This window comes from Sparassis crispa (genome assembly GCF_003851025.1).
Source record: "Sparassis crispa DNA, contig_000004F, whole genome shotgun sequence".
Taxonomy (NCBI): Eukaryota; Fungi; Basidiomycota; class Agaricomycetes; order Polyporales; family Sparassidaceae; genus Sparassis; species Sparassis crispa.
The window spans coordinates 3,167,616-3,179,637 of record NW_020939751.1 but is presented as its reverse complement, the minus strand read 5'-3'; the positions used below and the strand labels follow the sequence as shown (position 1 = coordinate 3,179,637).

The following is a 12,022-nucleotide window of genomic DNA, read 5'->3' as shown; positions in this document are numbered from 1 at the left end:
ACTGCGGCATAGGTGGTTTCTTTCTTCGAGGCAGATCTCGCCCACTCATCCAAATTTTAAGATCTGCACAGGAAGACGTTGCCGAAAAGGATGCAGGCTACTTCGCTAGGAACGAGCTCGAGATCAGTCTCCAGCTCACGAAGGTCTGTCTAGAGAGTGCGAACCCGTGTTTAGTAGTTTAATGCATACCTCTTAGACTTAAAGTCCGCGTCTACATCGCGACAAGGGGAAGGCACGGGCACCTGACGTTCAGGAGCAAACCCAAGGGTTGGCGTCCTACCTTGCTTCAAAGGACGTTAAGTCTCTTACACAAGAAAAGCTGGGTACGTCACGCCGCGACGATGATTTACTGCTGAGCTGTTGATTAGCAACAGATAATCCTCCGAGTAAGACACCTGGTCACCGCCCGTGTGTGATAATTTGTATATACTGAGTCTCTCGTTCTTATCACTACTGTTTTTAGCCCCTTCTCTTCAGAACGCAATGCCGAGAAAGGCCCTAAATACACCTACGCCAAGAAACGTGCTCGCACTGTGTCTGCAAACGGTAAGTCTGGAATCCGTAACGCAATTATCATGGATAACGGCTCTCATTGGATTCTTGCCAATCACAGCGCTTAAAGATGGTCAAGGAAAAGCGCCTGGCGGCAGTCCTGCGGCTGCCCAGACAGGTAGGCCGGCCATTCCTATGAAGTCCAGCGGGATTATTTCAAGCCCTGTGTTACAACGTCTTACTCCATCAGCTACGCGCCAATCCGCATTGCCCAACAAGAAGTCGACTGTGACGAGTCATATCACTGTCATCGATGACGACGAAGACGGTGACAGCGGTGGCGACGATATCGTGGAAATACAGCAATCTGCATCTGCCACGACGCAAGTCACTCTTGTCGGAGGCGTCATAGTTCGCGAGTACGATGCTGGTAAGGGTGAGTCCAGTGTGGCTATTGGGGACACAGTCACCGTGCGATACATCGAGACCCTTTGCGGATCAACCATTCCTCTCAGCAAGAACACTGATGGTGATCCTGTGGGTATTACGTGAAGCATTTTGACGGATGTGTTTAATATTTGCTCTTCAGTACATTTTTACTGTTGGCGAGGGCGCCGTTCCACCAGGTAATAATACCCTGCTTTGTCGGATTGCTTCGCCGATGTTGACGTACGCCATGAAGGAGTTGAGGACGGCATTATCGGCATGAAAGTTAATGGCCAGCGTTTGATCATCGTTCCTCCCGCTTTGGGTTATGGTACGAAAGGAACCGAAGGGGTTCCGCCCAATTCCACTGTCGAATACCGTGAGCACATTTTTTGCGACATCTACCGTCCCTTGACCTCTTTACAGAGTTCTACTTACTGGCGATTGACTAAGCACGGCTGTGAACTTGCGGCATTGCAGGGGTGTTGGGTCGCAGAGAAGGCTCTCTTGTCGCTAGTACTAATTATTCCGATTTTAAACTCTGACTTGATCCCGCAAGACTTAACAATGATACTACAATGAGAATTAGACGCGATGATACTCGAACTTCACAATCAGGGCCTAACCACACTACTCCGATAAGGACAGTCAATCCACTGGCATAAGTAGTTCCGGAGACCATTTCCGGCGTCGCTTCGTGTCAAATTGCATCCAGGACGGCTCCTTCGTCTTGTCAGAGAATCCCAACATTCGGTCATGGAGAAAGGGATGTCGCAACTCCTGCAGCCTGTATACGGGGGACCAACGATATCTACTATCCGATAAATCCTTCACCAGCACCCATAATTGAACGACTTCCAATCCATCGACGGTGATGGTGTGTATGAAGAGATCTCCAGAGGATAGATTAGTAGTTGAATAGAGGCGAGGTGGTCGGATGATAGCTGCTTGACCCGACGTTCGAAACCAAGCCGTGTGAAAGTCCGTGTTCACAATCTTCCGCTCATTGCGAATGAGGAATAGTCCCTACAACGGGCTGTTGGCTAATACGGCGAGAACAAGTCAAATGGGTAGACTTACCTCAGGGTCAGTAACCAATTCCTTAGAGTGCTGTCTATCGTCGGTGACCGTAGAAGTGGGCGTATCATTCCTCGATTCAGCCGAATTCACCTGTAACACGTAATTTGAATGACACTGCTGTGCGGTCGAATCCTGGTGAGCGGATGATGAGTTAGGGCCTCCTAAACCAAGATTCTTGTCATACTTGTCGTACTTCCTCTAAAGCAGGGTGATGCAAACGTGTGGGACGAGAGGTATAAGCCACGGGGACCGTACCGACACCGCGCCGAACGCTTCGCTGTCCACTCGAAGCCTTGGATGAATTATCCAAAGCAGTTAACCCATGCCATTCTCGAAACTTCTCACAAACGGAGCGATACAATGAAGTGTCAAGAATTAAGGGTTCACAAAGGGTTCACGACTCTGCAAGGTACACACTTTTTCTGGCAAAGGCGTGGTCACACGGTAGAGCTTCTGGTACAGTCCGTCTGTTGGCACAGCAAAAAATCCCCTGGAATTCACCTGCGAGCGGTGATAAATAAAACGGGGGTGCGAAAAGGCACCTGCATGGTCACCCACCCGTAAGTCGATAGGGCAAGGTTGATCGTCCGACGTCAACGGAATGCGACTGTTGGCCCCCTGCTGCACTTGATTCACCCTCAAGTGTTTGGTATGCAAGAATTCGCCATGTTGATTCTTCGAGCAAAGTGATGGAAGTCTGACGTTCATCTTGGAGAGTTCTGCCGTAGGAATGACTAGAGTCCAAGATGCCATTCAGCGATAGACAGTTACAGGAGGAAACGGCCAAACACCCAGTAAATGATCCTCCCAATATTAGAGAGAAGAAAACAGTATCTTTGTCCGTCCGACGCGAGCGTGAGTGGTGCAGTCACACACTCATAATTAATACAACTTCATACTTAACGGTTAAAAAAGCAAGCGCTGACGTCAGCCACGCCGTCGCGACGTGATCCGACCTTGGTGTCGGTCTTGTGGGACGACAGTCGACACGACTGCCAGGTGTGTGCTGAGACATGTGGCCCAGCTGGGCCATTTGTCGGCACAGGTAATGCAATGCGTGGTCCCAGAGGCAGCGGCGTTGCCAGGCATTTGCTTAGACAAGTCACCCTCCAGTCGACATGTTGGCTCAGGTAAAGTTTGGGTAAAGTAACGTTCGACCTTGGACTCTGTATTCAAGCTTGTTATGCCATATGGGACAATTACTCTATTGCGAAAATGTCACTCAGAGTTGTTGCTCACGAGCCATCGCCTGGGGTTCCCTGGGTTTCCAGTTTCTAATGATTTCGTCGTATAGTATTTTGCTACCACCGCATCCGTCACATCTATTATTGCAGCACGTCATCACCTTGAATCGACTCGGCTAACGAGAGGTCAGGCGAGATCAGGATCTCTGCAGCTCGGGACTTTCAAAGTTGTAGTCAACAGAATAGCATAATCTGGGGGGTTGTTTCCGTAAGAGAATCGCGTCGTCGACATGCAGGAGATGGAGGTACTTACATTCTGGATTATACGATGACCACCTAACGTTACTTATAGATGGAGATGTTCATGGAAGTATCCTGGAGGCAATCAAAACGCGAACGCAGAACTGTTCTCTTCCTTCAACGGGTGAACCCTCTCCTCCTTTAATGTGTAATTGTGCCTCTCTTACGGTCAAATCTGGACAGCATCTCTGCGCGAGATGCAGATGTCTGCACGACGCGCCGTTGCAATGGACAGTGAATTTTGAGAGGTGCGCCATAATCTCTCACCATCGAAGATCCTGAGATCCCCAGTTGTTGTCTACACACAATGTCTGACCCCTCCCACATAATCTCCACAGTAACCACGACGGTGCAACGTCTTACACATGGCAAGTGTTTCGTCCGCAGTGCGTTTGCTCAGAAATATCTGACAAATCAACGGCAGGTTCTCGCTCCCCCGTGCTGTCTTCACGAACGCAGGGATACGTCCCTTGTGATATTGCGCCTCAGGCTGGATTATTGTACCGATGAGAGCAACAGAGCGAAAGGCTCGGGCTCAGTCTGTTGAGTAGCGTCCCACCGACGGTTACCTGGCTTTGTTACTGTATCAACTACTTACTCGCCCGGGCGGGGCGAAACTGATGCATTCTCCGAGGTCGACACACGTGGCGGGCCCACAGTGTCCTATCCTCTTCTCCGTCTTCTGCTAGGCGCACCTTCCCTTGCTTTTTTTTTTTGAATGGATCCGCGCATCGTCGTGAACAGAGGCTGTTTTGAAGTGAGTATAAATTGCAGAATGTGATGGGCCACATGCTGAACACCATGCAGACGATCTCAAATGTTTTGAGCCGGGATCCCACTCTGTGGCAGCGTGTCAAGTGGAACGATTTCGCTGATGACAAGCATGTCTTAGAATACGTCTAGACGTTTTCACACAGACGAAACAGCTTGGATTTCGTGTTCGCGGCAATCGTGGCTCAAAGTATCGTTTAACCCTTCCCAAACACATGTCGCGCAAGGTTCTGATCGTGCACAGGGTAAGTTTTCTTTCGACGTTCACGAGTACTCGGGTTTTTCACATGTTTATAGCCGCACGGTGCCGAGTTTCGCCCCGACGAGTTGCGGATGTAAGTAACCTTTCGTGTTCTTCGCGACTAGCTCACATGCTTTTGAACTACAAGAAAAGCTCCCGTCTTTGTATGGCTGGAACGAGGAGAGATTCGTTAGAGGGTGAAGTAGGCGGTCGCGTACATAGGGAACGAATATTTGTTGACCCCTCCTAAGTATGACACAGGATGTCCTCAGAGCGCCCTCGCCAGTCATCCAGCGTCTGCCCTTCCACAATCCTCTAAGTGCGCCCTCGTGCCATGGGCGTACCTAGGATTGCCTCACGCGGACCATATCTGTAGCTAGAACTTTCCGAGCGCAGGCAGTGTTTGAAAAATGGACCTGAGCGATAGTGCAGTACATAGCACAAACTGTGAACGACGTGTTTTCCTCAGGCATAGGAAAGGAAGCCCATCTGAACAACTTACGGAGGTGAGGAATCACGACGAGCACACGCGCGTCCAGAGTGACTAGAAGGCGGGGGTTCTATCTGTCTACAGGGAAAAAAAGAAATGGGCAGTTAGTATCTAGCTTAGCGAGGGATAGGAACACGCCACAAGAATGAGATAAACTCGTTACCTTGAGAGAGCGATGTGCTTGCGAGTGTTGCGCCCTGGACGCGGCATCGGAACGGAGGATTGGCACTAGGTGCGGCGGTTGTGCACTTCTGCGATGATTAGTGGCGATACGAATTAGCTCGCACCAAAACCAGGGAGGCAAGGGGACTCGACGACTTACAGTAAGCGCGCGAAGCCGCCTCCCATGGTGGGCCGTGCTCAAGTCTTCAAAGCTTCAAAGCTTCAAGCTACACGATCGCGTGACCGCCATGATCTGCACGTGCCCACTGCAGTGTCGGGCCGTGTCCGACCTTGTCCAACCGTGTCCGAAAGTGTCCGACCTCCTGTGACCTACGACGACAGCACGACTGCCAGGCGTGTGCTGAGGCGTGTGGACCACCTGGGCCATACGTCGGCGCAGGTAAAGCAGTGCGTAGCTGCGTAGCTATGGTCCCTGAGACTGCGGCGTTGCCAGGCGTGTGCTTAGACATGTCATCCTCGAGTTGACACGTCGGCGCAGGTAAAGCAATCGTCGGTTGGGTGGGCTGTTTTCGTTGTCTGTCTTTTCAGCCGTGAAGGCGACGTACCTTGCACGTTTGATTTTTCTCTCGCAAGTACCTTTCCTCCTGCTGCGAGCTGTTACGCTAATGATCAATGACCTCCAGCCATCATAGGGGGCGTGACGAACGCGGAGATCTGAGCCGATCCTGCGAAATTCAATGCAATCTCATGGGTGTCGAGAAAGTAGAATTTTTCCTCGACACTCATGAGATATCTAACAAGGACAGAATCAGCGGCGACGAACAGGGTTTGGTGTTCGTGCACGAATGCTAACCCCTCGGTTAGGCCGTGGTTTGTCGAGATCGCGCGTAAGTGTACAGTCGGCTAATATTGTACCGACTCTGCAGTCGTTCGAGTGGCGCTCGACTCCTGAGAACATGTGCGTTTTCCTCACTGTCGTGCACGATAATGCGGACTGAGTACTGGTCAGAGGCCGGAAGATTGCCTGTTGTTGAACGACGTTCACCGAGAGAAATGCGCTCAGTGAGAGGCCGACGTCAAGCCATTGTCCTTCACTGCGCGAGTGGGTGGTTGTGAACCATGTGTGCTTCGAACAGCACTATAGCGACGATGCACCGCCGGTACGTAGGTCGTGCCGTACTCACACGGCATCGTCTCCTGACATCCTCTCGTCCGTCTACCTGTAAGGCTCACTGCCTTCGTTCACGCGTTGCCTGTACGATTCACTAGTAGTGAAATGCGCGAAAATCTGAGCACCTTAGACGGGTACAAATCTGGGGCACTGAGGCGTCACAGGTCTCTGTAAAGCGCGTGACACCAGCCGCGTGTCTCAGTAAACCCGATTGCTGGTAAATTATTCGAAGTCCTACTAATAGCACTGCAGGGTACGTAGAAAGTATTTGTATTCATTAATCATTGCTCGGTCAGCGTCGTTCTCGCCTGCCTCCCCTTTGCTAGGGTATTCCCACAGCAGAGGAGTTCGCGCCCGGCCGCCCTCATAGTGAGGGCCTTAAGTATTATCGGTAATAAAAATCTGCACAAGGCTTGCTATATGCATACAGTATGAGCGACATTTCTCGAAATCGTGTACCCGCCCATCGAAACGTACTCACAGACAGGCTTGCGGACGCTTAGACTCACTCGCAGAGCATAGACCGACCGAAGCCTTAATTTAAGCCTTCTTGCATGTGTCTGACTTGCACCTCGTACCCCTGCGGCCAGGTGTGTGCGTTCCTGCCTGATCCGCCCCTCCTAATCGTGTTTAGCACCACGCCTCCTCGAGGCCACAACGTGGAGATTCCTTCATGCAGTGGTGGCGCTTTGTCTCTTCGCGTCTTTGTGTAGAAATGTACGTTTCTTTCCCCTGCATCCATTATCACCGGTTCCTAAAGTGCTACGCCCTTCAAGCTTGACTCGTTTGGATGGAGGGGCACGCCGCAGGATCTATGTGCGATCCAATAGCTGAGTCTTCAGCTCAGAAGGGAGGCCATAGAGTTGCTGGTGGTCTCCAAAGAGCACACACGTTTCCTGGCGTAATCAATCCACCATGGCAAAAAAATGTACATGGTACCATTACTACGAGGTAGGTGGTGAACTCGTTAGGCGAGCATGTTGTTTGATTACATCGGTGCCCAGGAGTAGATACTGCCGTTCCGGCCATTATCCTCAACCCACCGACGGGATTGTGCATGGCGGTCGAAAGCGTCTACATTCCGCAGAACCTCTGGGAAACCCGCAGAACTATTCACTATTAGAAGGACGTATTCTGGCGTGCGTTCCCGCGTATTCTTTTCTGCTCAAAGGCCTTAGTACTTACCAGTCCTCTGTACAGAGCTGGGGTCAAGCTTCCGAGAAAGCGCTCACATTCTCTGCCAACGGAGATCTCCAGTAAGAGGCATAAAGTCGACGCTTCATCTCTCGATAGGTGGGCATGCAAGCTGCCAACTACGAAGTACGATATCACTAAGCGTATCTTAGAAGACCGCAGAAAAAGTCTGGCTTCAAATGTGCCTCGCGAAAGCTTCCGGTACTTCCCCCTGATGACTCTGGAAATTCACGCTGTAACTTGGAGTCGACGCTGATGACTACTGGAATAGCTGAGTATGTTCTCCATCCTATATCGTCTACCAATTTGTGCTTACAGATGGCATAGATACCAGCTATTGGAGAACGCGCTCAACAGCTCCAGTACCTTCACGGAAGTCAACAGCGCCATTGTCGATGACGTCGCGATGAGGGCACCGCCGAAATTTGAGGGCAGATCGTTCTCGTTCCAGCACCCTCACTTTATGCCCTCCTTTATTCTGTACTCGGAAACTCCACCCCTACCTGGCTATTGGTTCAGTCGGACGGACATCCCCAATTCAGCAACATTCCATCACCGTGCTCTACACGAAGAAGAGAGGTATGTCCAGCCTGACACTGGACACAGTCGTCTCCGTTTGCAGAAGTCAAGCTAACTGGAGAGCCTCAGATGTGCCGGTACAGCCTCTAAAATGGAGGTGGATGAAGAGAAGTCGCTTATATCTTCTGGCGAATTAGCCATTGGTGCTGTGAATAGAGAGGCGTCGTTCATCCCTTCGGAGGAGCCTGCGTCGTCAACTAACACAGAGCCACATGTACAAGACGAGAAAGACAAAGCAACGTCATTAATTGTATTCGACGTTATTGATACCTTCTCATCCGGTCGGGTCTCGACTTGGTCTAGTTTACGCCGAGGGCTGTTTTCCCCCCCACACGAGTCGACTCGCGTGTTCTTTAGAAAAACTCATAGGAGAAAAGGCGCAGGCCCTGATCTACGGGGCAGTGCGCGTACGCCTGGAAAGGAGTTTGATCAACCCTCATCCGAGCCACGCACGCAGCAGGCTACAGTTTCCTTTGATAGTGTAACGCTTTCGCAAAATTTTCAGCAGGGGTATACTGACGACGCTGCCTTCCCACCAGACTTGTTCATATGATGAAACACGTGGGCCTCAAGCCCAGAGTTCTACTCTCGATTCTCCTACAGCCAGCAATTCCGGTCAGCCTGCAAATTTGCAAGGGTGCATCTGGTTCTCTGTCATCTTCGGCGTATGTCTAACGAGCTTTCCGCCTGATAGCCTCGTGAAAATGGAAACTAGGCCATTGAGGAGCGATAGCGATCTCAATTCGAAGAACGCCGAGACAAACAATGGTAAAGACGCACTCTCACCGGCAGGGAATGCATCCGACTGGGACGGCTTCATCTTCCCTTCAAGGGGTGTTTTTCCGTCATGGGAAGGACTCGGCGAGCTTCTTCATCAAGTTGTTCCAACTGACCGCTCTTCTCAAGCTCAGCATGAAGGTGCATCTTACCTTTCTCGTTTGTCTTCTGCACGATCTTCGAAGAAACCTTCAGGTAGCCAGCTTGGGGCCTGTGCACTGACGAAGTTTCCGTCCTGGCATGGACTGGATAACGGTGTTCAAGTCCTGAAGGAACTGGGCGACGGGCATACTGGTGAGAAGATGGTGTATATTTGGGGTAAATTGGAGCAGCTGAGTATTTGTACAGCCATGGGTTACAACTTCCTCTATAGAGATGATGCGGAGGGTCAGTCCCCCCCTGCAGCTATCTCACCAACCCCAACTATTCCAGATTGGAGAGGATCCATTCACTCTTCGCATAATTCTCTGAGTCATGGCGATTTCCCCGTACATCATGCTGAAGTTACAGGCGAGTTTCCTGGTCAAATTGTAACTCCAACGTTGCAGCAGCCTGGTGTACATCTCATTGCGGATGAAGACTGCTGTTGTCTCCGGGGACCCCATGCCATTGACTATGAGGCCGATAACAATAGCAACGGTGTGTTAGCAATAAATTTCATTATTGGGCTGCACAATAAGAGCGACCCACATTCTCAAACCAGTAACTCATGAGGGTAGCAATATCACCCACAAGTCACACAAGCGTCGTAGAACACCTTTTATAGCAGATGCTGACGCGCCCAACGCGGTGCCAGTGCACACTCCAGTGCCGACGGAATATCAAGCTTCGCTTGCGGCAATTAACAACGACACCCCGGACAGTGCGTAGTATCTAAAACTGTTGCTGACCATAATCTCATCTCTGTACATGCCGCTGTGGTTCCAGATATTGCCCCAGGAACGCGCTCATCACTGACGCCACATAGTTCGACAGAGAGGCCAGTCTCAGTATACCCCTTTCATTGTCGATGTGGAGCCGTAGGAGATGGTAATTTGCTAGCAGATGGCCAGAAGACAGTACAGTGTGATATCTGCGACCAATGGTCACATATTGCATGCCAACGAGATGGGCGTGCCAGTGATTTGAAGGGAGGGCAGTGCTTTGAGTGTGATTCGTGCACTTTGGAAGATTGCTTCCCGCATCTCAGACAGCCTTCTAAACCAGCGTATGTCTAACAGCATGGTCATAAGTAACATGCTGATGGAATTTTGACACGTGCCCACAGGCGTACAGCCCAAACACGACGAGCAAAGGACCGGCCACAGCCTCCGCCGCCTGCTCAACGGCTAAAGTCCGTGTACCTGCCTCGATACTAACTCTGTTACTGATGAACTTGCGGACACAAACAGAGCGGGCAAAGGTGCACTTGCTCGCCATGGTGAATACTGGTATCCCGTGCGCTTAATTCAGCCGGAGGGTTCCTCGACAGCTGGGAGAACTTGGAGGCTGGTTTGGTGGCGACACTGTGTGTTTGCACAGCCATCACCGGATCGCCATAGATATGTTCCGGAGGCAGAGCTAGTGGATGACCTGTGGGATGACCGAGAAAGGCGGCGCAAGATCAGGGTGAGTGATCAATAAGAGACCGGAGATGATATGACACTGACTATAGTACCAATGCCGGTACGTATGCAGCTTGGAAAGTGGAGGCATGCATCACAGATTCCTACAGAAGAAGACGTTCTTGCAGAGCCTGATTCGTACCCATTCACGGAGGAAATTGACCGGATATTGACTCCGCACATCCACGTTCTTTCTGCGCTTCTCAACAGTCCTGAAGAAGTTGATTCCACTAGTGTCCCTGTGCTGCAGTACCTCCGTTCAGATGCTGGCTCCGATGGCGCAAAGAGCGTTCAATCACCCGGCAACAAATCTCTGGGCAAGCCGACTAAGACGTCGGAAGTGGACTCCAGATTTCGACAGCATCCCGCTGTGCGTTCTGGCATGGTACCGCATACGGGGGATCTTGACATCGTAGAACAAGCTCGAATTAACAACTGGTTCTATCTCAAGGTCCCTGGTGCCCGAAAACAGAAGCATCTGTGGATTGGTTTTTTCCCTCTTGCACATGCAATCACGCTGGTGATAGCTTCCCGAAAGCGCGACCACTTCACCCAGGTTCCGGAATTTCGCAGCATTGGATCTGCTGCTGATCAGACTGCTTTCATTCTGTCACAAGCATGGGCATACCAAGTAGCAATGGCCCATGGTCCACACGAAGCCAAAGATGTTGATCAAGAGGCACTGGAGCTTCTTGAAGGACGAATGTTTGAGGTATCACAAGCAGCAGGCAGAGCAGGATACTACCAGTGGGGACTGGACGCAGGGCATCATCAAGATGACTGGGAGCCGTACAAGGACTTGCGCTCTATGTGGAACCATTATGACGCCGAGTTCAGTGAGTCGGAATTGCAGGTGTGTCCTGCCGCCCCTCTTTGGCCTGTGCTGGCTGGAGCTTCAATTTCTCTTTCAGACAGGCCCTGAATACACTGCGTTCGAAGCCCCTCCACCTCCTGCGGAGGCGACGTCACTCATTCCTGCTAAGCGGCGCCCGGTTCCTGTACCGGCGTACAGAGGGGCAAAGGCTGCGAAGAAGAGGAGATAGAAGCAGTAAGATGGCCTCTAGATGCAACTCATGCTAAATTACATCCGTATAGCCTACAACTGTTTGCTCTATCTGAACTGCTTTGTCGGCCATTTGTATGGCTTGCTTACAATGGTCGCTACAGTGAGGATCTTTTTAACTGAGTACCCTGCGCTCGTGCGAGCCCTCGTTATTGCTTTGATCCATGGGCCAATACCTGGCATTCGGCTTGAATTCAAGACGGTGCACGTACTGGAGAGATCGTCACAGGCGATGAAGGCGTACAAAGGGATCAATAAAGTCCCGCAGACAAGATCAATGGTGCGGCATTGGGTAAGGGGCGGTTTGCCTGCTTTGTCTTTGGCCGCTATTCTCGTGCGTGCGGCCTATGATGCCCGCCGTGCGCAAGAACACGATCATCAGGATCGCGCCTACCGCCCACGATCATCAGAGACATCGACATCATGCTGGCGGAGAGACGCCCCAAGAACTTTGAATGCGGAGGCGGTGACCAATGCTTCCTTACCACAGCCGGGTAGGCACAGATGCGTTCATGCCGTTGACATTG

The 12,022-nt window shown here is 51.2% G+C and overlaps 2 protein-coding genes across 2 annotated transcripts; both read left to right on the top strand.

The window, feature by feature from the left end:
• Positions 1-34: 34 nt before the first annotated feature.
• Positions 35-1,370, top strand: SCP_0510830 (hypothetical protein; the record flags this gene model as incomplete). The annotated part of the gene is made up of 8 exons (XM_027759135.1): positions 35-173; positions 227-323; positions 375-408; positions 464-546; positions 614-1,029; positions 1,082-1,118; positions 1,175-1,297; positions 1,345-1,370. Coding segments are annotated over 8 exons (955 nt in total), but the record flags the coding sequence as incomplete, so codon positions are not given.
• A 6,357-nt stretch (positions 1,371-7,727) lies between these two features.
• Positions 7,728-11,475, top strand: SCP_0510820 (hypothetical protein; the record flags this gene model as incomplete). Its single annotated transcript, XM_027759134.1, has 12 exons — positions 7,728-7,747; positions 7,800-8,051; positions 8,121-8,532; positions 8,591-8,688; positions 8,746-9,122; positions 9,177-9,467; positions 9,598-9,690; positions 9,999-10,035; positions 10,096-10,161; positions 10,220-10,436; positions 10,506-11,285; positions 11,344-11,475. 12 exons carry the CDS (start codon positions 7,728-7,730, stop codon positions 11,473-11,475), a joined length of 2,775 nt encoding a protein of 924 aa, XP_027614935.1.
• Between the last annotated feature and the right edge of the window lie 547 nt (positions 11,476-12,022).